The sequence below is a fragment of the Tupaia chinensis genome, unplaced genomic scaffold (assembly GCF_000334495.1).
Source record: "Tupaia chinensis unplaced genomic scaffold, TupChi_1.0 Scaffold000207_1, whole genome shotgun sequence".
Lineage (NCBI taxonomy): Eukaryota > Metazoa > Chordata > Mammalia > Scandentia > Tupaiidae > Tupaia > Tupaia belangeri.
The window spans coordinates 3,749,174-3,776,123 of record NW_006159682.1 but is presented as its reverse complement, the minus strand read 5'-3'; the positions used below and the strand labels follow the sequence as shown (position 1 = coordinate 3,776,123).

Genomic DNA, 26,950 nt, shown 5'->3' with positions numbered 1-26,950 from the left:
GTTTTACTGAAAAACAGACAAGCGGGGCTGGCAGATGACGTGGTGGTTAAGGGTGCTGGACTCCCACATGGCAGCCTGCGGTTGGAGTCCCATACCTTGCAGCTTACTTTCTCTCTCTCTCTCTCTCTCTCTCTCTCTCTCTCTCTCAGTTCCACTCTGGCCAAAGTAAAAATAAATACTAAATAAAGTTTAAAAAAAAAAAAAAGAAAAACAAACACGCTCATTTGTTTACCTGTTATCTATGACTGCTCTCTCACTAAACAGCAAAACAGCAGAGCTACAGAGTGATGACAGGAACCCTCCAGCCCAAAAAGTAAAACATATTTATATCTTGTCCTTTAAAGAAAAAGTTTGCCAAACCTTAAATACAGTGATTATGTCATTCTTTTTGTCTTTAGCCTTATTATATCTAGTCAAAACACCATATTCTGATGTTATTTATGCTGGCTGACTTAATCCTGTAAGATCCACTTATTATAATCATCACTACATCCTTGGAAGCCACGACATCATACTTCGTGTTCATTTTTCTTTCAATTTTAACACAGAAAGGTTTACTCTTTCTTTCTGAGAAATTTCTTGACAGTTGTATAGTTATGTATTTATCACTCCAGTACCAATAAGAACAACTCCATCCACCTAAAAACTTACCCGTGAGGCTTGTCTTTTTAGTAGGCAACCTATTCTACCTCCTCTAATTTTTGCTATTTTGATAATGTCATATAAATAAAATCATGCATATGTAGTTTGGGGGATCTGGTGTCTCTCATTTAGCAGGTTGAATTTAAAACCCATCACATTGGAGGCAGCTCAGAGTCTAGTGGTTAAGGTGATAAGATACTATAGAGCCAACAGCAAAGTTCAATTCCTGGATCTGGCAGCTTGAGAAACACCAGGTACGTGTGTGTGGATATACCCAAAATCTAGAAAAGAGGGAGAAATAGAAAAGGAATTGTGGTGTGACCATTCCCCGTGAGGGGTACTTTCTCTATTTCTCTCTGGCCAGCACAGGTGCCGTCTGGCAAGATTAAAAACAAACAAACAAAACACATCATTTTGGTGTGTAAATAAATAGCTTATTCTTTTTTATTGCTGAATAGTATTCCACTGAGTAGTCTGTTCACCCTTCACCATTCATAGGTGTTTTCTGTTTGGGATGATTATAAATAAAGTTTCTATAAATCTTCATGTACAGATTTTTTTTTCCTTTCTTTTTTTTTTTTTAAGAGAAGTTTTTGCTATAGGGCATGTGTGCTCGCCAGGGAGACAGAAAGCGAGAAATCAGCTGGGGGTAGGGAGGGTTGGCCACAGTGCAACCCCTTCTCCTCCATTCTCCTCTTGGGATCTTTGGCCCCCACACACATGCACCCAGCATGTTTGAGTCTCTGGGTCTGGGACTCAAATACAGTCGGCTATGTGGGAGACCGGTTACGTAACCATTACATCATCTGCTGGTCCCACATGTACAGATTTTTTTGTATGACTGTAAGTTTTAAATCCATTTGGGTAAATTCCTAGGAGTAGGATTGCTGCATCATATGGTAAGTGTTTATTTTATAAAACTGCCAAACTATCTTCTAAAGTGACTATATCATTGGGCATTCATACCTTCATTGAATGAGAGTTCTTGTTACTATCTTTCACAGTATATTTTGTTTGCTTTAACAATTTCAAAAGGTGAACAGTGGTATCTCATTGTGGTTTTGATTTGCATTATCATGACTTCTGAGCATTTTTTTTTATTGTCTATTTGGTGAACAAAGTATCTGTTCATATCTTTTTCCTATTTTATTTTTTAAAGGAAGGGTCTCGCTGTACCTCAGTCTTCCTGCCTCAGCACCCCCAGCTGGGATTACAGCAGATACCACTGTACCCAGCCTTTAGATTGGTCCAGGCATTGAACCTGAGTATCTCATCTGGTCCTAACCTGTGAATAAGACTTCTTAGCAACATCTGCCAGAGTGACTGACTTTTGCCCATTTTTAATTAGGTTTATTTAAGTTTGAAGTTTTTTTGTTTTTCTTAAATTCTGGTTATAAGTCTGTAATTATATATATGATTAGAAAAGATTTTAACCTAGACTGTGGCCTCCCCTGATATTCTATTAACAGTGTCTTTCACAGAGCAAGTTTATTAATTTTAATAACATCCAATCTATCAATTTTTTTATAGATTGTGTGTTTAGTGTCATATCTAAAAACTCATTTTCAGATTGAAATGACACATTTTCTAGTATGTTTTTCTCTACACATTTTATAGTTTTACATTTAAGATCTGTGATCTATTTTGTATTATGTGTCCAGGGACTTGGCTTTTTCTTTTTAAAATCCAGAACCATTTGTTGAAAAGATAACAAACACCAAGTTTCCATTTAATTGGCTTTGCATTTTTTTCAAAAATAGGTTGACAGTATTTGTCTGGGTCTATTTCTGGGATTTCTATTCTATTCTTTTGACATGTCTCTATAATTTAGTCAACAGCACACTGTCTTCATTACTATGCTTTACAGCAAAGATCTTAAAATGGGGTACTGAGTTCTCTAGCTTTGCTCTTTTCCCTTTTTTATTTTAGAGAGATTTTTGCTATAGGGCATGTGTGCTTGCCAGAGAGACAGAAAGGGAGAAATCACTCCCCCTCCTCAGGGGAATGGCTAAGCCACAATCCCTTCCCCGTTCTCCTCTCAGGATTTTGGGCATGCACGCACGCACACATGTCTGGTGTGAATTTTAAGCCGCTGGGTCCGGGACTCAAACTGTAGTCAACTATGTGGAAGTTCAGTGAAATAGTTATGCTGTAACAGTTATTTACATATTTTTTTACATAAATAACTGCTAATAAGGAAATGGGCAAAGGTAATGATTAAAGAAAGAATCATTGTATAAGTGGATTAAGTTCTGCAGACTTAATAGAATTAATTCAAGAAAACCAAATCTAAGTATATCATAGTAAAGCTAAATCACAAAGTCAAAGAGCAAATCTTAAATACCACAGAGGAGAGAAAAACCTATAGTACTTTGAAAGAATGATTTCTGACTTTTTAACAGACACAAATTAAAAAGCCAAAAGACAATGAAGTGGCATCTTAAAAATGCCTCCCCACTCCAAAACATAACTATCAAACTAGAATTCTATAAAGAAGAGTGAAACCAAGATGTTTTCAAATAAATAAAATCAAATTTCTATCCAGGATACTTATATAAAAATAAATATTGAAGAGGGCTCTTCAGGAAAAGGGAAAATGATGAAAGAACACAAATGAAAACAGAGAACTGTAGCAAAGGATAAAAAAATAAAAGGGTAAATAAGGAACTTAAATGAATAAAAGTATATGAACAAAAACAATTTCTTGTGTGTTCTATACATGTAGAATTAAGATGCATAAGGGACCACCAGCAGAAGGTGTAATGGTTACATCACTGGACTCCCATGTAGTCAATGCGGTTCAGGTAGCTTAAAACTCACACTAGGTGCATGTGCATACATGTCCAAAATCCCGAGAAGAAAATGTAGGAGAAGGAACTGTGGCTGGCCATCCCTCCAAGGGGTGATTTCTTGCTTTCTGTCTCTCTCTGTCTCTCCGGTGAGCACACACCTATAGCAAAAATATCCCTCTCTAAAAAAAAAGATGTATAATAACAGACATGCAAAATGCAGGCAGAATGAAAAGAGTTATGTTTTCATTTCCTAATATTATTAGGGAAGGCATTAAATAAATAATTTGTCATGTATGTATATTAAAATCAATACTGTCAATGTAACGGGATAGAGAAAAAAAATTGAATAATAAATTAATAAAATGGAAAATGAATTATAAAAAATATTTGATTAATCCTAACTAAAGCCACAACTCAAGTTAAGATACTAGATTTTTAATCTTGAAAAAAAAAATCTCATGGGCTACTTACAAGATATACAATTTATGTACAATGATTACAAAATGTAAGAGGGTTTGGGGCCCTTTCCAAATCCTCTTGGCCAAGAGGGCATGGAAAACTTAGCCATAGCCATGCCTAGTCTTTCTTAGCATCTAACTTTTTAATGCTAAATCTACATTCTTTCAAGTAATGTTGCAGTCCCCCAAATTTTCTAAACTAGTTGTCACTGCATCTTGTGATACATGTGTTATCAGAACATGTAGATCCTAAAGCTAACAGTGTGGCTCTTCCCTTCTCTCCTTAAATCCCAGGAAAGGGCTTGGGATTTAAAGAAAGTGCCTATACTCTCTGAGTTACCCAATTCCATTGCTACAGAACATTCTGTTGCCTTGTTTATACCAGTCTAAATTCTTGACAAACACATTATGTGATCCTATTCTTGTGACCTTTGCCTTTAAAAGCCTACTGGAAGCTTCTCGGACCTCAGAGCACATGTTCAAGGCTGTGTGAATCTACCTCCCAAGTTGCAACTCTTATCAGCCCAAATAAATTCTTCTGTCTTATGGTTTCCTTAAGGGTTGATATGACAAAAGGAAAAGGATGGGGAAATATATATTATGTATATACATGCCAAAAGAAAGCACTTGTAGCTGCAGCAATATCAGAGAAAACGTACTGTGAAACAAGGAATGTTACTAGAGAAAAAGAGAGACTTTTCACAAGAAACAGTACCCAATTATGAGGGCCCCATGTTGGTCGGAATGGACTCCCAAAGGCCCCACCTCCCAACATATGATTTGAACATATGCTCCCCAAATTCACCTTTGAGATTTCATGAGCCAGTGTGAAGAGATTACTATGGTGGAAACTTAGTCCGACTATCACTTTGGGAGGTGGGCCTTTGGAAGTTGATTCAAACCAGCGTGGGGCCCTCAGAGTTGGACACTCCTGGGTTTATAAGGAGTCACATGGCCACGCGTGTTCCTGCTATGTCTTGCCATGTGTTGCTCAGTAGGAGTCCCCAGCAGCAAATGCCATGATTCAGGCTGGCTGAGAGTACGGTAGCCACAGTGTGAAGTCTCCACTGGGGATTTTTCTCTCTCATAGGAGAAATAAATAAATATTTCAAAATTTATATGGATATCTTGATCAAAAAGAGAAAGGTAGACAATAGAGTAGAAAAATGAAAATGAGCTGAACAGGCATTCATGAAAGAAGATATCCGAATGGTCAAAAAATAGATTTGCTAGGCGGGCGCGTGTGCGTGCGTGCCCAAGATCCCGAGAGGAGAATGGAGGAGAGGGGATTGCGGCGTGACCATCCCCCCGGGGGGTGATTTCTCGCTTTCTGTCTCTATGTCTCTCTCTGTCTGTCTGGCAAGCGCATGCGCCCTACAGTAAAAATCTCTCAAAAAAAAAATAGATTTGCTAGACAATTACGAAACAGTCAGTTAAAACCACTATCAGATAGATTACTTTTTGTTTATAAAAATGGCCAAATGAAACCACATAAGCACAAACAAACATAAAATTGATCAAGTAGTAGTGAGTACATGAACAAATGGAACTCTCTCACATTGGTAGTGCAAGTACAAACTGTTAAAACCACATAAGACATTATTTGGCAGTATATATGAGAGCTGAATGTACACACCCTCTGAGTAGTTTCATGGAGAGGTATAATAACAAGTAAAATGTGTATAATGTAGCCTAAAGATTTGTGTAAACTGCTCATAGCAGCTCGATAATGGCTCAAACCAAAAATATCTCAATTGGCCATCAACAGAGATATAAATAAATAAGTAAATAGTACCATAGAGCAGCAAGAATGAACTACAGCTATATAAAATAAGATGTTGGAAATGCAAAAATTCCTGAATTATAAAAACAAAGAGAAACAAGTTATAAAAAAAAAAAAAGGAGTAGACACTGTAAGATCTAATTTTTCTAAAGTTCAAAACACACAATGCTGGGCCAATAGATGGTGTAGTAGCAATTATGTCACTAGACTCCCACCTCGCCAACCCTAGTTCAAGTCCCAGACCCAGTGGCCTGAAAATCACGCCAGGCACATGTGTGTGCATGCCCAAGATCATGGAAGGAGAATGGAGGCAAAGGGATTGTGATGTGGCCATCCTCCTCCCACCCCTCTCCTGAAGATGATTTTTCACTTTCCCTCTCACTGTCTCTGTATCTTTCTGTCTCCAGTGAGCACATATGCCCTAAAACAAAAAGCTCTAAAATACACACACACACACACACACCCCAAATCTTGCTCTTAGAAGGTAATGTTTACACTTGGCATGTCCTTTTGCAGAATTACTATTATTTTGTTTCTTGATCTGGCAAAAAGTTTACATTAAGTCTGTTGACTTTATTATAATTCATCAAATTGTTACTTACTATTTTATTTTCTACAGTTATATTGTACTTTGAAAACAAGCTTAATTTTAAAAACAACATACATATAGAAATTTAAAATCATAAAAACCTAATCTCAAGGTCACGTAATCCAGTTATATTGTAGGCACTAAACTTCATGCTCAGCATGGCATAGATGATAAATGACTGTTTTTTTTAAACTAATGAATCAATAAATCAAACACAAAAAGAATATACTGTCATGATTTCCCAGCTATCGTGCGTATAAATATTTGTTTTATCTCAGAAAACATTCTCATATTGATGATCTCTAATATCAAACCCAACAAACCTGACCTTCTCTCTTCTTTCACATGTTTAATGAACATATAAGTCAGCTGGGAAGCATCTTCAACATACAATTCATTCTCACATACATAGAGACACTCCTCCACCCTCATGCCACCATTTAGAATTAAATCTATTGTAGCAAATGGAATTGCTTTAACTAAGCCACAAAACAAGTTTCCATGTTTTGAAGACCATGAAAATACTAATACTATCACTTGATGTTTATAGTTCACGTGATGTTACACATTTTGCATGGTGACTCTGATCAAACAAAAAGTCAGGTATGTTGCCTTTGGCAAAATTATTTATTTCACTATATAGAGTTTTCTCTCTTTTTTTCTTCCTAGTGACTAAATACTGCAAGCTTTAAGCACAGTAGGTAAATTTCTTGCCCTATTATAAAATGCCTTCAAGAGAAAATTTTAGAAACTAACATATAAAGGTCTTTGATGAGCCTGATGTGATTTCAAGACATTTTTTACCCGGTCATGGATCTCATCGCAGTTTGAAGGTGAACACCAATCAGAATGGAATCTGTAAGCATAAACAAAAAATGGGTAATTTATAGACAGGAGAGAAAAACAAACCTTTCCAAATATGAGATACAGAAAGTCATTTTATTCCCTTCCTCTATATGATAACTTATATAAAATTAAAATAACTTATTTTCTTTCTTTGACCAAAGAAGAGGGGAGACATAAACTCAGGTACTGATTCTGAGCTACCCTACTAACTTTTCACCAAACGCAACACACGGTCTAATAATAAAGTATGACATGCATTTGGGGAACATTCATATCACTTTAATGATTTCCATAAATAATTATTTATAATTTTATCTCTACATAAAGATATAGATTTTTATAGTAGAATAATAATTCCATGCACAATTCCTTTAAAATTAGTTCTTATACTCTAGCAATATTCTCTTAAACTATGTGGAAGAAATTTCTTTATGCATACAAAAAAAATTTTTATGAAATAGAACAAAATGTGTCTAATAGATGCAGATGTTATTTAGAATCCAATCATGTTCTTATTCTTTCTGAATATAGAGCAACACAGAACTGCAACAGTCCATTCTGAAGACAGAATATCACCTTCCTAGTCTCTTCTATGAGAAATATTTTAAAAAGAAAGACTTAAAACAGGTTTAAAAAAGGTACGACTTGTACTAGAGTCTTGATACTAGAAGTACAGACATCAAAAAAGAAATGAAGCATCCATTCTTCTATCATATGCCCTTCCCAAATTTAAAACTGGCATGAGTATAATTAAAGTACTTCATTTGTTTCATACTAATACTTATACTAACAATAGAAATTTCCTTCTAATTATGTGAAGCTTCTATATGAAGCACTGTTGGTAATTCCTTTATAAAGAAATAGGTAAAAACACTAATATATTGTTTAAATCTTTGCCATTTTTCTCTTCCAATTTGTTCTTACAAAGGTACAATTTTATATGTTTATACAAAGTATAAACTTTAAAGCAGGATAAATGGTATATGTAATCTACTTTAAACAACACAATTGATAATGGATAATCAGCTATATCTAAATTTTAATTTCCTGTGGTATAAAAACAAGATTTACTGCACCTTTGTACATATATCAGCAGACTTTGTTATTTGCAATGTGTACAGTACATCTTGGAAATCGGAGATACAATTCTGCAGCTCCAGGTGCATCTCTTCAACGATACTGTTAGGGAGTCCACTAGTCTGTGCTGTGGTATAAAGAATGCTTGTCTATCAGCCTTCAACTCCATTTACAAAACCAAAACTTGAAGCATGATTCAGAAGACGTCAGTTCCTTTTAAATTAGATTTGCTAGTAATTCTGAGTGTAATTTTAGTAATAACTCCAATGCCTAATGCTAATTTTAATTCAAAATATTAATATTTATACCTTGAGAAGAAAACTGCTCCTGAAATATAACATTTATAATTAAAATTGAAACCATTTTATGGTGTGCTAACTTTATTGGAGGTATTTTTTAATTGGGCTCAAAGCAAAAAGTACCTTCACTATAAATAAAGAAATTAATTTGCTTAAAGTCGCTTCTAAAATTTTTAAAAATCTATTCTTTTATGTACATGATTATGAAGTCAGAATTTTGCTACAACTTTAGAAGAAACTTAATTATTTTCACCGAATATTTTCACAGATAAACATCTATAGTTCTATGTTCTCTCAAACAGCTTCCAGGTAAAACTTCCAATTTTACCTGGAACATATAATCTACATCAGTTAAAACTGTTTATTGATTTCAATTGATTGTATAAACACCCTGAAAGTATATTGCTTAGTGGCCTAGAAAAAGCCAGATCAGAAAATGTCTTATATTTAAAGATGTGCTATGGAGTTTTGAAAAGAATAAAATATTTTCTTCCTGGTTATATATTTTAAAGGTGTTTTATTTTTCTTTATAGAGTAAATCTATATGTTTTTAATAAAATGTACTCAAAATAAAAGTGTTCTACATTAGTAAAAGTGAAAAACCTTGTCCAGCACAAAAATTACATACAAATCTGAGTTGAGTAGAGGTTACATGCTGCTTACAGAAAGCCAGATCTTACATGGCTAACTAGGATTTGAATCCCAGTCCTGGCAGCTTAAAAACATGATGGGCACATGTACATGTATGTCCCACATCCTAAGAGAGAGAAATGGAAGAAAAGGGATTGTGGTATGACCATGCCCCTTTGGAAGAATGCTTTCTCATTCTCTGGTGAGTATACACGCCCTCTGGGGGGAAAAAAATCTACCATATACTGCAAGCCATATCCTGCACTAAAGTATAAATAAAGACCTGACTTCAGTTCTTCATGAAGAATTTTTTAGTATAGTTTCAGTGAAGAACCTTATCAACCTGTAAAGTATAAGAGTTAAAGCAGGAGCCCAATTGTATACAAGGATGAAAGGACGAAAATTGATACCATACTATCCATATACAGTAGATTTACAGGTGGAGGGTTCTACAAAACATATGAAAAAGTAGATGCGATCTAAAACCTGTTCAAGATAAAAAAAAAAAAAACTCTTAAAACCCAACATATATGGCAAAAGGTCAAATCAACAGAACCACAAGAGTTTTCATTTAGAAGTGGGTAGAAAGAAAGTGCATCACCTGCATGACTGAGCCTCTGAGCAGACGTGGAAACCGAGGAGAGTTCACTAACACTGAGATGCAAGTTACCAGCTTTGGAGACCCTCTCCAACTTGCAAAGTGTGTGGGGGTGTACACACCCATTAGGTATGACTAATGGACTAGAAGCAACATTAATCACAGTCCCCTATCTCAAGAATGGGATTCTAACATGCCTCCTGCCTCTGTGTGTCCAATGTGAATGTTTACAAAGCTAATGAGTAAATAGACAGACCTATTTGTTTGGAACAGGGATGTTTTAATGTAGCATTCAAACACATTCTTGTCTGAATCATCAGTTTTGAGCTGAACTTTTGCTCTGTTCTGTATATCCTCTGCAGCTAATTAAATCTCTGCTGATCATGTCTGACAGCCCTAATACAGGGGAGGAATTTATTGTGCTACTTTGGGTTTTGATACCATCTGTGGATAGACTGACTGGTGGGTTGTTGACAGTGTATCATTCAGCTTTTCAAAGTTCTGTAAATTTTTTTAAATAACCAGAGTTGAGATTTTTTTTTAATGACAAAACAGTTTTCTACATAACTATTTGTGACAGAGAAAGGCATTTCCAATCCTAGATTAAAACATATATAAAATAACTTTCTCTTTCATTTCCAAATTATAGTAAATATTTTATTTTAGTTGCCAAAGCAATTTTAGAGGAAGGGCTAGAATCTTTATACTATCAAGTTTATCTTGGGGAGTTTGGGTAAGATTATTAGAGAAAACTAGATACCATCTACCAACAATATATATAGAGAGATTACCATTGTGACTAAATGAGAAATATAATTTATCCTAGTTTAATACTTAAGGCAAGCTTATACAATTAAACCCCTAGGAATCTACTAAAAACAAACTACCACTTGTCATTTATAAGAACAACAATATTTAAATAGAGTTAAGGTGACCTATACTTGGTTAATAAATTCGATTCTAGAAAACTGAACTTGGAAGAAATATCTACCACATAATACATTCTAAACGGAAACATATAATACATTCTAAACGGAAACAATTTAAGTAAGCTTCTTAAAGTGAAATTATACCTTTACAAATAATCACTTCACATGCATAATTGCTGCCTTCCTTTTCTAATGCTGATTATTCAAAAGACAAATACAGACTACACATTACCTTTCCCTGAGAGAAGCTCTATTTAACACAGGGCTTGGAGAATGCTTTGGCATTGTGGAAGGTGCTGAGTGGACTAGTAAGGTCCTTGCTGAATGCTGGGGCTTACTACACGGTCTTGAGCTCAGATAATCTTCGCACCGTTCTAAAGAGTCATCAAACTCTCTCCCATGCGGTGTCCTGATAACCTGTTTTAAAAAGTATATACACACACATACATATGTATATAGTAGCATAAAATATAGTAACAACATCACATCACATCACACACACACACACACACACACACACACACACACACTTTTTATATACCACTGCTATACATGAAGGCAAATTTCAGAAAGTTGTAAACTTTATTATTCTTACAAGAGTAAATACTAAATACATCTGGGACTTACTAATGTATTATGCCTAGGATGGCCCTATAGCCAAATGGTTAAGGGAGCTGGACCCCACATGGCTGACCAGGGTTTGAATCTCAGCCCTGGTGACTTAAAAAACATGGCAGGCACATGTATGTATATGTCCAAAATCCCAAAAAGATGGAAAAATAGAGGAGAAAAGATTATGGTTTTACTGCAACCCAATGAATAGTGCTTTCTCCCTCTCCTCTTCCTCTCTCTCTGTGTTTCTCTGCTTCTCTCTGGCAAGCACACATGCCCTGTGGCATTTAAAAATAAGTATAATGAAATATACCTCATTCATATCACATGTGTAAGATTACAAAGCATAATCAGTCTGAAAAGTTTTTTTAATAGGTATGGGGTTTGTATAGGGGTGTTTTTTTATAAAACAAAAAGCATACACAGGACCACCAGATGGAGTAATATTTATATTGCTAGATTCCCATGTGGTTGACCATGGTTCGAGTCCCAGATCTGGCGGTTTGAACTCATGCTGGGTACAAGCATGTGAGTGCCCAAGATCCGGAGAGAAGAATGGAGGAGAGGAGATTGTAGTGTGGCTATTCCCGCTGGGGGGTGATTTCTCACTTTCTCTTTGTCTCTCTCTGTCTGTCTGGCTCCAGCAAGTGCGCACACTCTATAGCAAAAACCTCTCTGAAAACAAAGAAGTAAACACACACACATATACATAAACCAAACTATAGCCAGTTTAGCTATGAGATCAAACAGAACTAGATTCAAATTATGGCCCTAATACTCATTCATTGCTTCCTTTGTTCTACAGATAAAGAATAAATCAGGATGGATAATCCCTGCCCTTGTGGAACTTATACTTAATACATTTACATTCTGGTAAGGAGAGGCAGATTTAAAACACACACACACACACACACACAACCCGAATAGGTAAAATATAGAGTATGTAAATGGACAGTACTAAGAGAGGAAATAAAGCATGAAAGGAGGAGATAAGAAGTACTGATGGGACAGGGTGGAAGGACATGTAGGGAAGAAACTATAATTTTAAATGAGACAGTGAGTGAAACCTCATAGAGAAGAAAATATTCTACTAAAGCCTGAAGAGCATGTTTCATAAGAGCATAAGACATAAGCCCTAGAAACATTTGTCGGAAAAGTATTCCAGAAAGAGAGAAAAACACATGTGAAGATCCTTGGGTGGGTTGGCGGGCATGCCTGATATCCTAAGGAAGTCAGTGGGGTTGAACTGAGTAGTGAAAACTGTCGAACAGGTGAATTTTAACATTTTTGGCTTCTGTTCTGAGCTAAGAAAAATATATACCCTTTTAGTTTGTGTGTTTAAACAAACCCTCCCTAGCTACTATGTTGACAACAGTCTGTAGGGGAGCCAAGGGCAGTGGCAGAGACATCAACTAGGAAATATTACAACAAAATCTGGAAAAGGATGATGGCTTAGATGAGAATGAGAGCAATGGAGGTAAGAAGTGATCACAGGACAAGCAGATGGCATAATGGTTACGTTATGGGACTCCCATACAGTCAACTATGGTTTGAGTCCTGGACCCGGTGGTTTAAAATTCACACCAGATGTATGAGTGTGTATGCCCAAAATCCTGAGAGAAGAATGGAGGAGAAGGGATTGTTGTATGGCCATTTCCCCCTGAAATCTCACTTTCTGCCTCTCTGGCAAGCACACACACCCTATAGCAAAAAAAAAAAAAAAAAAAAAAAGATCACATTCATATTTGAAAGATGGAGCCAAGGATATTTGCTAATGGACTAATGTCAACAATGACATCCACATATTTTGGCTTAATCAACCAGAAGAGTCGATTCTGTATGAATTTAGTCATATTCTTCCAAATAGAAGAGTAAGAGATTAGGAGTCTAGTTCTGGATAGATGAAGTTTCACATATATAATAATCAATTTATCATACAATAAAGTATAGTTCAGAGGGAAAGTCCAGGATAAACATATAAATTGGAAATAACCAGAGACTTATTGGTATTTAAAGATATAGCACTGGGGGCCAGCCAGTGGCATGGTCATAAAGGCAGCTGGATCCCACAAAACTGACTGCATGGTTTGAGTCTCAGACCCAGAAGCCCAAAAAACACACTTGGTGCATATGCATGCATGCCCAAAATCCCAAGAGGAGAATGGAGAAGGGATAGTGGCATGTCCATCTCCCCTTGGGCATGTTTTCTCACTTTCCCTCTCTATTTCTCAGTCTCTCTCTGGTGAGTGTATGCATATACTACAACAACAACAACAAAGATATGGCATTGGGTAATATCACCAAGGAATTCAGTACAAATAGAAAGAAAACATCTGGAGAATGAACCCTGGGAATACTCCAGTACTTAGAGGATATAGAGAGATGAGAAGAAAACATTAGACTGAGAAGCAGCAAGAGAAGAAATAGGAGAATGTGTTGTTTTGGAAGCCAGGAAAGAATGCATTCACACGTGCAGAACATAGGCTGTAACTGTGTAAAATATTGCTAATAGGTCAGGTTAGACACGACCATTAGCAACAATGAGGTCATCAGCAATTCCGACATGGGTACTTTTGCTGGAGTGATGACAGTGAAAGTATTAGTTCAATTCAAAAGAAAATCAGAGGCTAGGAATTGGATTCATTTAACAAATGTTCAAGTTCCAGCCACTGTTTTAAGTGTTGGGACACTAACAGTGAATTAAACAAAGTTTCCTTTTTTAAGAATTTATGTCTCACAGTGCTATTTACTAAATATTTGGTCTTTAAGAGAGCTAACTAATTTTTCTCAGACTACTTCCTTCATATGTAAAGTAGGGTTAATAATAGCTACATTATAGCTCTTTCATAATTTATTTAAAGTTTTCTTGCAGAATGCCTAGGTATATAAAGTAGTCACGCAATAAATGTAAGTCATTTATTATTAAAACACCAGCCCAACACAATTTTTTGCTTCAATACTACCACAATTTTCACTGCATTCCAGAATTACAACGACATATGGTGAGTCAGCAGACTGCTAAGAGAACCAAACTTTCATTCCAGAACCAAATGGCACAGTTCAAATGACTCAGTTACAGTCTCAAATATCTGACTAAATAGAAATATGTAACCTAGATTGAATAAAATTTAAAAAATAAGATTGCTCCATTGTTAGGTATTCTTAGGAACAACGTAAAAACATAGTGAATGTCAAAAACAAGATCAAGACTATGGTCAACAATGTAAGTTCATATGTTAACAGATCCAATCAAAAGGGGAAAGGGGGGGGAGACATAGTGCTGTTTCTAAAACCATATCCTTGAACCACTTCACCTATAGCAGATTTTCTTTTTATTAATTTCAGCACCAAATGAGTCATGTTGTCTGTCAGAGCACTCTGCAGTTTGCCTACTAAATCTTTTCCCAAACTAGTCAGTTATGCTTTAAATAAAGTCCCTTCTAGGTGAATACCACTGAATTTCTACCAGAATATTCACTGAGAATCTGAGTATGTTAGCTAATACTCAGATCTAGACAGGGACAAGAATTTGAACTCATAATCCAGATGAGACAATGCATATCCAGAAAGGTAGGTGATAATAAGATACGCTAATGTATCGAAAATACCCCCCTGACTATAATTGCAAAGGAACTTCAAAGGCATAAGACTTCTAATGGTGGATGGTGGAGGTGCCATGTAGCAACTAGAACTGGAGTTAAGGCATAAGAAGAGGAAAGGCAGAGAAGGGGATTCGGAACAGGAAAAGGATACTGTAAGAGATGGATAATGACTAGAATTACTTGCCTAATTCCATACAGCGTTTATATGCTTTTTTTTTTTTTTTTTTTTGCTATAGGGCACATGTGCTTGCCAGACAGACAGAGACAGAGAGACAGAAGTGAGAAATCACCCCCCAGGGGGGATGGCCACACCACAATCCCTTCTCCTCCATTCTCCTCTTGGGATCTTGGGTGTGCACGCACATGCGCCTGGCGTGAGTTTAAGCCACCGGGTCCAGGATGTGAACCACGGTCGACTACGTGGGAGTCCAGCGACATAGCCATTACGCTAACTGCCGGTCCCATATGTTTTTAACTAATCACTAACCTAAGAATTATAAGCCAACCTGTAACCTGCAGGTCCTCTGTCTAGATGTTCTTCCATTTTGGGGTAGGCCAACATGAAAACTCCATGTGTTTTACAGTTTTGTTTGTATCTCTTATTCTCAGAACTAAATAAAAGAGTTGCTATATCTAAACCCCCTGGAATGCTTTCTCAGGCTACCAGAGATTGTGTTCATGGGCTATGATCACTCATAATTGGCTATGAATAAACCTTTTAAAATATTTTTTATAGAGTTTTGATATTTCTGTCAGCAAATATTAACAAATTATACTTAGTAATGTTAAGGAAATGAACTAAAAGAACACATTATGACCAAGGTTGGTTTTATTCAAATAATACAAGGATAGCTTATCATTAGAAAATCTATTAAATCATTATGACACAATATAATCATCCCAACAGATACTGGTAAAATCATTTGATTATACTCAACATCCACTCATGATTAAAAGAAAAAATATTATTAGAAAACAAGGAATTTCAAATGGAACTTCCTTACCTTGCTAAAAGATACCTAACAAAACTCTACTGCAAATACCATTCATAAGTGTAAACTTAGACATGAGCCTATCAGAGACAGGAACAAGATGAGAATACACACTGTATTATTCTATGCTGCAGCGTATCAGGCTATACCGTGGAAGCAAATTAAGCTGGAAAATCAGTGGCTTAACATAATAAAAGTTCATTTTCCTTTGCCATATGGTAATATAGGTCAACAAGAAAAATTACACTTCACAAAATTGCCCAAGGATCTGAGCTGATGGAAAATGCTACACAACTTATAACTGTACTATCCAGAATATGAGGCTTTTACAGTCACTATAACAAGAGAATGTTTAGATCAACTTTTCTATGTTTTATCCTTAAGAAGTCTACATAATTTCTACTCACAGTCCATTGGCTAGAACTAGGCCCCATCTATCTGCAGGAAGACTTGGAAATATGGGAGAGTAAATAGCCAAAACATATCAACCGTCTCTGCCACATTCACTAACATCGTTCATTCAACATTGTACTGATGACTCCGGTAAGCGAACACACAAAAAACAGCATTTGAAAGGCAAAAATAAAATTCATTGTTTATAGATGTTTACCTCTATTAAAAATTCAAGAACATCTATGACAAGATTGTTACTCAAAATCAATTCTAAATCTATACATGAGTAATTACAACAAGGAAATGTAATGTTAGAAAAAAATATTAATACAAAGGTAACACACTATAAAGTTCCTAAGAATGACTCTAATGATGTACAGCATGCTATTGGAAAAATGTACATAGCTTAGGTGCAACGTGAGAACCGAGTCTACCTGCATTCATATGGCTTAACTCTCACAACAAAGAACTAAAGCTCATTTACTTCAACACAATTTCCTCATGAGTAACTCAAGAAGTCTTGTCAAGGAAAATAAGGCTACAAACTAGTAAATAACTTCACCATTTGCTTTGCCATCTTCCTATAAATTATTTATCTGAACAAAAGGCTGTTCGACTTCAATCAGCTGCCTTCTCAAAACTACAGATTAATCAGGGCAAACAGCTCCCTTCTTAGGACAACAGATTACTCAACTGAACAAATCCTTTCCTAATTAGGTAACTATTTTGTTATCAAGAACTCCTTTAAGATCCTGGCCCTTGTGTCCATTCATCTTAAATATCACAAACTTGGCCAATTAGATTCCCACATAGAAGGCCCTCTCTTAAAACACTTGAGCCCAGGCCTCAAAACGCTATAGATATCTGCCCTTAATTTTCCCCTTTCTGAAACTATTAAAACGGGCAAGGCAAAGCTCTCCCTAACTGCATTGTGTAGTAATCACAGCTCTGCTTGATATGGAGAGTTACTACTGTGGACTTCTGGTGAGCTGGCAGCTGATGATCCTGGGTCTCTTAAGATCTGATAGACACCTTGCCCCACCCCCTGGCTGTCACAGCTAAGACCCTCTGCTTAGAAATAGTATATTCCTCTGAGATCCCTTGAGCCTCCCTCTTCAGGGTTCTCTGACTACAACAATAAAGTGAGTTTTGGTGCTGAATCTGACGTCCAATTCCTTTGTTAAGCTTCCAAATGCTGTGTGTTCTAGGAACAAGAATACTTTTAGCAACTTTTTATTATCTGATTAGATTTGATTGGGGGAATCAAATCTATTGTATGATTGGGAAAATCTGTCTTATAACTAACAATACTAATATACAATGTATCTTTCTGTCCTTGTGCTTTTTTGGTTCCAGTCTGTAAGAGGAAGTTCCTAGGGAAGTGAACAGACATAAGGCATAAATCCATCCCCAAGCCAGGCTCAGGACTGACAGGCTCAGGGTTCTCAGCGCACCAGCATCCTCAGTATAAAATGGCTGCATGAGACCACTTGTCGAAATATGAAAACCTCGGTTTCTTCTGTTTCCTTCATGATTTGCTTCCAAACCTTCCATCATTTCAGAATTCCAGATTTGTCAAGTCTCTAATTTTAAAAAACCAACCATTTGTTTGAAGCCCAAAGACACAAGGTATACAAATAATATATCTGACAAAAATTGCCAGACCGTTTTGAGTTTGTGCCAGTTTAGATTCATGCCCCTTCCAAGTTAGATTCAAGCTTCTTACATGCATTCATACAATAATTTTAAACTATAGACTTAAGTTTTCTAAATGGCATAATTTCACCAAGGATATTTTAGAATCACAGTGGTTACTCAGATAATTTTTTATATAAATAAAACTGCACTTTTGAAAGGTACCTCATAATGAAAAGGAACAAAATCCCACATATCCAATGATCTGTATTTCCTAAACGCCAAGACAAAAATCCAAGCCACTCACCACATCCCCGACAAAAAAAATCAGACTCTAAAACTTTCTTCCTAAAAAGAAGTGCTGGCCAAAGCGAATGAAATATATAAACGTTTAAAACTCTCTCTCTTTTAGATGTCTTCACGTTCTGACTTGAAACAGCATTTATCCCACTCCCTACTCCTTGTCTCCTATCCTGTCCTTTATCCTCTTCCACAACCCTCAGGCCCTTACCCCTCCTTCCTGCCTGATTTTCTTTCCTCTCTGACCTGCCAGAAACAAAAGCTCAATAACTTCTTAAGGCTAAATCCCCTTCAGAATACAAGTGCCATATGGCCAAGTTTTAAGCTCTGGTCTGTTTATGAGCTAGAAATCATTGTCAGAAACTTTCCAAAGCCTAACAAGAGGAATAGGAATTTGAAGACCTCAGAAGTCTGTGAGCTCCAAATCAGTCCTTACACATGTTCTTATCTCAATAAATGTCATCATTAGACAAGGAATTGTGAAATCGGAAATCTAAGCCTCACTCTTAACATTATTTAACCATCTTTGCTTATTTCCTGGAATAAAATAAATAAATAAATAAATAAATAAATTTTAAAAAAAAGCCTAGAGATAATTTTATTGTGATCTTATTTTTAATTTTTTATTTTTTGAAGAGGTTTTTGCTACAGGACCCGTGCATTCGCCAGAATGACAGAGACAGAGAGACAGAAAGCGAGAAATCACCCCCCAGGGGGGATGGACATGCTGAAATCCCTTCTCCTCCATTCTCCTCTCGGGATCTTGGGCACGCACACACACCTGCCCAGCATGAGTTTAAACCACCAGGTCTGGGACTCGAACTGTAGTAGACTACATGGTAGTCCAGTAACATAGCCATTAAGCCAACTGGTACCTATTGTAATCTTCTTAATTTTTAAATTACTTTAGGTAGAACATAAAGTTCTATGAGAACATAAAGTATGTTTTCAATTTGTTACATCTATTTTTTGTTTTTAGAGGTTTTTGCTATAGGGCGTGTGCACTCACCAGAAAGATAGAGAGAGACAGAGAGACAGAAAGTGAGAAATCCCTTCTCCTCCATTCTCCTCTCAGGATCTTGGACACACACGTACACGCACCCAGTGTGAGTTTAAGCCACTGGGTCTGGGACTCGAACAGCGGTTGATTACATGGGAGTTCAGCGACATAGCCATTAACGCTAACTGCTGGTCCCATGTTACATCTATTTTTCTATCAACATGAATTCTAATTTTCTATCTAATAGTTCTACTGATATCAACTGCTATTACTGCCACCTCAATCCAAGCTATCATCATTTCTCATCCAGACTATTCAAAGCCTTCTAATTTGTCTACTGGTATCCATTCTTTTCCCAGTCCAAGTTATTTTCTACACTGTAATACAGAGAGATATTTTTTTAATTAAAAATCTAACCATGTCACCTTGCTATTTGAAACAATTATATTTGCTTTCCATTGCATTTAGGATAATTACCAAATTTCCTAATGTGACCTAAAACACTTCATGGCTAGCACTTCTCCACCTTCACTTTATACCACGCACCTAACTCACGTCTTTACTTCTAGCAATACTGGTCTTTCAGTTGCTTAGCCACTGAACTTTAAAAATGCTACTTCTCCTTTGCCTTTGAACATGCTCATCCAATTCCCTTTTCATATTTATCTTCAGAGCTCAAGATTCTCAATGTGCTTTTTCCACTCTCCTTGATCAAGTCAATTCTCTTAGCAGATGTCTAACCTCCATGATATCATAGTTCCCAGTATACACAGATTTCTGTGATTTTGTTCATATCACTCTTTGATTCTATGAACTGTCCATAAGGGCAGAGATGATTTCTAATTCTGTTAAAGTTTTATTTCCAGCATTATAGTTCCAGTTTCAGAATCTTTTGAAAGGGAAAAAGAAATTTGGAAGGGGAGAGGGAGAGAGCTTTTTGGATATGATGAAAATGGCTAGCTGTCCACCACAATCCATCTTTCCCTCCTACAGAGTAGAATTGTTGCTAGGAAACAATCTTTGGATCAGGTGAGGAAATGTGATTAGTTCTTGGCAACAGAATGTAGGCAAGACTGTTAAGTGTCAATTATAGGCCCAGGCTTTTAAAAAACAGATATGCCTTTTCCACATTCTCCTTCACTGCTGCCATGTGAAGAAAATAGCAAGACACTAGGGTAAGGCAAAGCACTAAGGTAAGTCACTTCATAGAGAAAATGGCCGACAGATCAAGGGCACTCACAGTTTAATTATGTCATTAAAGACTGCATTTCTATTATTGTTAACATCTAGATTTTAGAGGCTTATTTGTATAATGAATAGCATTACTCCATGAACCCAGAAATTGGTATTTTAATATGCTAGCCTTAATAGAAATCTAAATATGCTCAGGATTATCAGTTAGGAGCAGGCAGAAGGGAACAGATATTTTGGGATAGAAAACTTAAGATCTATGTAATGCAGTGGCAAAACATTTAATAAAACTATGGCCTGGAATAGCTTGGAAAATAGACTGCATAGCTTTCGAGCTTTTATCTCTAGGGAAATAGCTAGGGAAAAATAAAATGTAGCACTGTGTGTTGGCTTTTATTTGTATTAACAAGGAATCTCAAGAAAGTAATGAACTTATATGGAATCAACCTGCCCATCGATGCATGAATGGATAAAGAAAATATGACATATTTGATACAAATCTGACCATTTGTTCAGACTTGAACAATGGACAGCTATGTGGGAGTCTAGTGTCTTCACCGCTATACCAACTGCTGGCCCCAAGATTTTCCTCTTTCTAAAAGCAGAGTAAGTATTTCATTATATGCATGTGTATATACATAAGTTCTGGATCTCCTATACAGCATGGTGATTGTAGTTAATAATGTATTGAATGCAGTCATACACCTCATAACAATGTGTAGGTCAATAACAGGTTATATGCACAAGGGTGATTCCTTAAGATTAAAACTGAGCTAAAAAATTCTTAGCACCTTGTGACACTGCAGCCATCATGATGTCATCGTGCAATGCATTGCTTCTGTGTTTCAGATGATGCTGGTGTAAGCAAACCTAGTGCACGGCCAGGTGTGTAAAGGTACAGCACACACAGTACATGATACTTGATAATGAAAATAAGTGACTATGTAACTGGTTTATATATTTATACTACTATACTTTCTGCAGTTCCATCAGTTTTAGAATGTATACCTTCTACTTACTGAAAAAAAAGTTTTCTGAGAACAGTACGCTGTTTTACATCAGCAACAATAAGACATGAGGCTCCCAAAACACGGCCACATGTTCCATGTGTATTTTACATTTTGTCTAAGCTGGTCGTGCTTCTCAATTCCACTAAGATGGTTTCCTATCTCTCTTAAAGAGATGTAAGGCCTCTTCAGTTCTGAAAATTCGTATAAAACTCACTTTCCCTAAATATATTAGGAGTAATAAAGAAGAGTGAGCATTGTTCACTGTAAGGATTAGCAGTGGAAGGAAAGAGAATAGGAGCAACAGCAACACAGGGAGGCAGACCGAGTGCTACATTCAGTTTTGTTCTTCAAAGAGCACTGCAGAATCTGTTTTGCACCATTTACAGTTGGGATAAGTGGCCCAGACAATGATGCTCTACAAGGCAATCCAACATGGGAGAGTTCCTGGTTCAAGTCTAGAGACCTCCTTGAGTACACAGGCCACACGTTTGCTTGTGATCCAGGGCTCGCTGAGGCTGGAGGGTACCTCAGAGCATTGAGACCCTGCTGGGGTGCTGTCTGTCTGCTTCTCTCTACTCTGTGTCTCTTGCTCATGGAAGAAATTAACTTTCAAAAAGAAAAAAAAGTGGGGACAAAAATTCTTGCTTAATGTATACGTTTGTATATAATCCAGTGATATAATCAATATAAAAAAAGTTTAAAGTGAGAAAAAAATATATGTTGATTTTACTATGTTTGTGGCCAAAAGAAATTAAAAAAACAAAAACAAAGAAATTTGGTATTAATCTTATACAGAAAGAAAAATAGAAGGAAAAAATAGAAGATCACAGAAGGGTTGGAGAGAGCGAAAGAAAACGCAGGGCAGTTTCATCAACAGCTGACCAACGTCCTCCTTCATAAAGCAGAACATGAAAGAAGTCACATACATAATGAAAGGGAAGAACTGGGTTGCCAGGAAAGTCATGACATAGTTTTATATGTTTCTCTATGTAAAAATGCATCATGACTTTCCCAACAACTCAACAGAGTTCAATAAGTTTTGGATGGTGCTATAGAATCCACAAGAGAACAAAACAATTATCAAACATCACTGAAGGCTAAATTGAAGAGAAAGGATATATTTGTAAAGATCCAGGTAAAATGGGTTCCGTAATTCTTTCCAGAAGGACTCTATTGTTATTAGCTATCCATGAATTCACTCATTTGCTTACAGATACACATGACATTGTGTCTCTCCAAAATTCATATATTGAAACCCTAGCCCTCAATGTGATGTTATTTGGAGTAAGGAAGTAATTAAGGTTAAGGACAACAGAGAGCTTAATCTCTCCACTACCTCAGGACACAGAGAGAAGACTGCCTTCTGAAAACCCCGAAGAAAGCCCTTAACAGGAATTGAATTGGCCAGTGTCCTGATCTTGGACTTGCAAGTCTCTAGAACGGTGAGAAGATAAATTTCCATTATTTAAGCCACTTGGGCTATGGTATTTGTTATGGTAGCTGCACTGAGGTAGATGCCTCCATTTTAATAACAAGTGTGTTATATTGCCCTCTTCTATAACTTGATATGAAATGTATTAAAAATGTTACCTATATCTACGCTTTCACTACAATTTAACATACACTTCCCAAAAAAAGTAATCAATATACTGTCCTAACTGGAGTATAAGGAGAAGTAAAAGGAAAGTAACTTAAAGTAACTAATAATATGTAATGTGTACTTCAACATACAAATGCTCAAGTATGACTTCTCTAGACAATATACTGTTTGCTTGTACTGGCATATATAAGTTTGGAGTTAAAATATGGAAGAAGTTTAAGAGATATTACACACACCACACACACACACACACACACACACACAAACTCGGGAAAAATAAAAGAGCACAGATAATTCATCATGGTGCAAAGTTTTAAACAAAACAAAGCATAATCTTTATACAATACTTGCATTCCTATAATATGGTATATCTTTTTAAAATGTAAAAATACTTGGGACCAGCAGTTGGCGCAATGGTTATGTGGCTGGACTCCCATGTAGTTGACCGCAGTTCGAGTACCAGACCCAGTAGCTTAAAATGATGCCAGGCGCATGTGTGTGCGTGCCCAAGATCCCAAAAGGAGAATAAAGGAGAAGGGATTGTGGCATGGCCATTCCCCCTGGGGAGTGATTTCTCACTTTCTGTCTTTCTGTCTCTCTCTGTCTTTCTGGTGAGCACATTCACCCTATAGCAAAAAACCTCTCCAAAAAAAAAAAAAAAATTAAAAATACTGTATGTTTTACATAGAGTTAGATTCTAGGTTCTAATCATTACAAAAAAATTTTTTCACCTCCATAATATTTGATGAGACTACTGAAGGCCATATAAGATACGAATGAGATAGTTCTACATTGTTTGGAACTGTCCACAAGAGTACAGCCCCAAAATGACTGCAAAAACATAATGTTCCTTTAAATGTTTAAAATGTTCCCTAAAGGATGGTGCAGTATCCACTAGAATCAATGCATTAAATGAATGTATTGTTTATTTTTGTATTATTGTATTATATTCAAGAGTATAATACATCCAGGATAAATAGAGCTAAGTTTGGTGCTAGCAGGTGGTATGGTCAATTAAGGTGCTGACTCTCATATGGCCAGCTACAGTTCAAATCCTAGACCTGGTGGCTTGAAAATCATACCAGGCATGAGTTTGTGTATGTATGCTCAAAATCCCAGAAGGGGAATGAAGGAGAAGGATTGCAGCATGACCCTTCCACTTCGTCCCTCTCCCAAGGGTGATTCTTCACTTTCCCTCTCACTGTCTCTGGCAAACACACATGCTCTATGGCAAAAACCTTAAAAAACAACAAGAACAACAACAAACTAAATTTTACCTAAAGAAGAGGTAAAGACTGAGAAGTAGAAGTCTTAGAAAAGGAGACAGGAGGTATAACAGATATGGAGAAGTAGAAAAGGTAGAAAGCAAAGAAAAGTAGTCATTATCCCTTAATGTATACCCCCCCCCCATCTGAACCACATTAGCAGTTTCTCTTTACTCCCAGGACATTACACTTATCCCAGACTCCAAGACTTCTTCATGTTGCTTTCTTTCTGGAGATACTGTTTTCTTGCATATGTAAAGTATATTTCTCAGAGAACTCAGGCAAAGTCCCACTTTTATACATAATGTTATCTGAGTACTCCCAACATCATGGCTCCTTTCCTTGCAGAAATCCTTTAGTATTCCACTACTTGAATATTTATTAGCCAAATACTACGCGCCAAAAATAAAGCATTCCTTTATTCTTTCAATGGTCAATGCTGTGGCTGTATTTTTATGGAAACCTAACCCTAGAATACAAAAATAATTTTGTCAGCTCACCACCCACCGCTCTCCTTCTATGGAAGTCATAAAAGAAAAGAATCTAGAGATGGAAGTAGAAGGGAATTAAAGATAGGTTGAAGTGAAGTTCTTGAAATTCATTCAAAAAGAGGACTTTTTACAATTATCTGTATAAGAACTAGTCAACTTATAGCTAGCTTATAGTTACTTTAGGATAAAGATTAGTGTCCTATAACTTTATTCCTTTCATATAATATTATTTGTTTTCTCTTAATAATCCACCACTTCCCTAATATGTCAGACAATGTGACATAGGTACTAGTAGTTATCAATAAAAAAGATCAATAAAGTCCTGTCATCCTGGTACATATGGATTAAAGAGAGGAAGACATTTTAAAAAAATGAAAATAAATATATAAGTTGTGTAGTACTGCTAGAAGGAAATGTGCAAAAAAAAAAAAAAAAGATTTTTTTGTTTTAGTTAGAACAACTAAGGAAGGATTCCCTGGCACCATGCAGGACATGGAACACTTTTTTTTTACTTTGGTTTGTACACATACGCATCAATCTGTGTCTGTGTGTGTGTTTGAATTCTACATAAAGTGAGCCTGGCCTCCTACCAGACCTACGCTACCTTAGGGGAAACCTTAAACAAGGCTCAACTTGTCTGGAAGCCACAATAATTATTCTGTAATTCATTCTACACACCTTATAATCCTTGGGTCGGTAGCAGCCAAGGTGAGCATGATCTAAAAAAAGACATATAAGAGAATTCAAGTATAAATATTTCAAATAAAACAAAAAAAAAAGAAAATTTGGTTTCATCATTGATTTTTGCAACTATCATTGTATCATTGTAATTCATACTTCAGATTTCAGAAATAGTTTAAAACTCCTTTAACAATACTATATAATCAAAGATGGTAAGTCTATCAGTTAAAATTATATCAGTTCTTTGGAAATTAAGTAATTTTACAAATAGAGAAAGAATGTGAGAAATTCCAACCCCCCCAACCCAGGGGATGGCCATACCACAATCCCTTCTCCTCCATTCTCCTTTTAGAATTTGGGGCATGCATGCACAGCCACTTGGCATGTTTTTCAAGACAGTGGGTCTAGGACTCGAACTACATATTCAACCATGTGGGATCTAGTCACCTTAACCTCCATGCCATGTGCTGGCCCCACAAATACTATTTTCTTTAGTGTAGTAGATATCTGAATGCAGGCAGAAATATCTAGTTAATGAACAAATTTGTCTACATAAAATGGATAATTTTTCATTGATAAACCTGTTTATGATGAAATGTAATTTGCATTTATAAATTTGATAAGTATCATCAAACTATAATACATATGTTCCTATTCTTTCTTTTTTTCCTAAGTTTTTGCCATAAAGCACATAGAGACAGAAAGTAAGAAATTACTCCCCAGGAGAAATGGCCATTTTCTCAGGACGCTGGGGCATACACATATACATGCACATGTGCCTGGTGTGATTGTCATGCATGGGGTAAACTCCACACCACTCGCTGGCCCCCATGTGTTCCTATCCTTAAAGCCCATTTAGCATCAGGCTGGCACAATGAAACAGGACCAGCATTAGAAGGTGGGAGCATACTGTTATAAACAGACCATGCTGACAAGATCTGCAGTACGTATTCCAGGCCCCAGCACTGATTGTATGACCGTGGATACCTTACTTAAATTTAAGTCTTTCATTCCTAATCTGATATCCTTGTTCCTTGTACTGTTTTTACCATTCATTATGTTAGGTATTAAATATAAGACACTAAAATAAATGTTGACTATTACTGCTAATATCATCATCAGTATTGCTACTATTGAGTTCTAACGCAAACAAGCCTGGGTTGTACTGTATGCAAGCTTTGAAAAATAACATTGCATATAAGAACAATGTATGATTATATATAAACCAGAAATTGCAACTCAAAAACAAAGCCTGGGTTTGATTTTGAATCCTGTCATTTAGATACACTGCTGTTCTGGTTAAATTGTTTAATAGGCCTGTCATTCTTCATTTTAAGAATATATAAACAGGGCTGGCCCTATAGGCTAATGATTAAGAGGGTCAGATACCACATGGCTGACCACAGTTCAAATCTTGGCCATGGAGGCATGAAAAATACGCCAGGTGCTTGTGTATGCATTCCTCAAATCCCAACAGGATGGAGAAATGGAGATGGAATTGTGACATGACCATGCCCCATCGGAGGTTGCTTTCC

General features: G+C 36.4%; 1 protein-coding gene across 4 annotated transcripts in view; it reads right to left on the bottom strand.

Annotated features, from left to right (window-relative positions):
- Positions 1-26,950, bottom strand: part of SPATA6 (spermatogenesis associated 6) — a 133,218-nt gene that overhangs the window by 25,278 nt on the left and 80,990 nt on the right. For 3 of the 4 annotated variants that reach the window (XM_027771351.1, XM_027771352.1, XM_027771353.1), the window contains 3 exons: positions 25,413-25,453; positions 10,876-11,060; positions 7,021-7,120 (listed from right to left, as the gene is read on the bottom strand). In XM_027771351.1, the coding sequence (XP_027627152.1) occupies positions 7,021-7,120; positions 10,876-11,060; positions 25,413-25,453 (326 nt within the window). The remainder of the gene's footprint in view (positions 1-7,020; positions 7,121-10,875; positions 11,061-25,412; positions 25,454-26,950) is intronic. The other variant, XM_006147267.1, reaches the window with a different exon arrangement.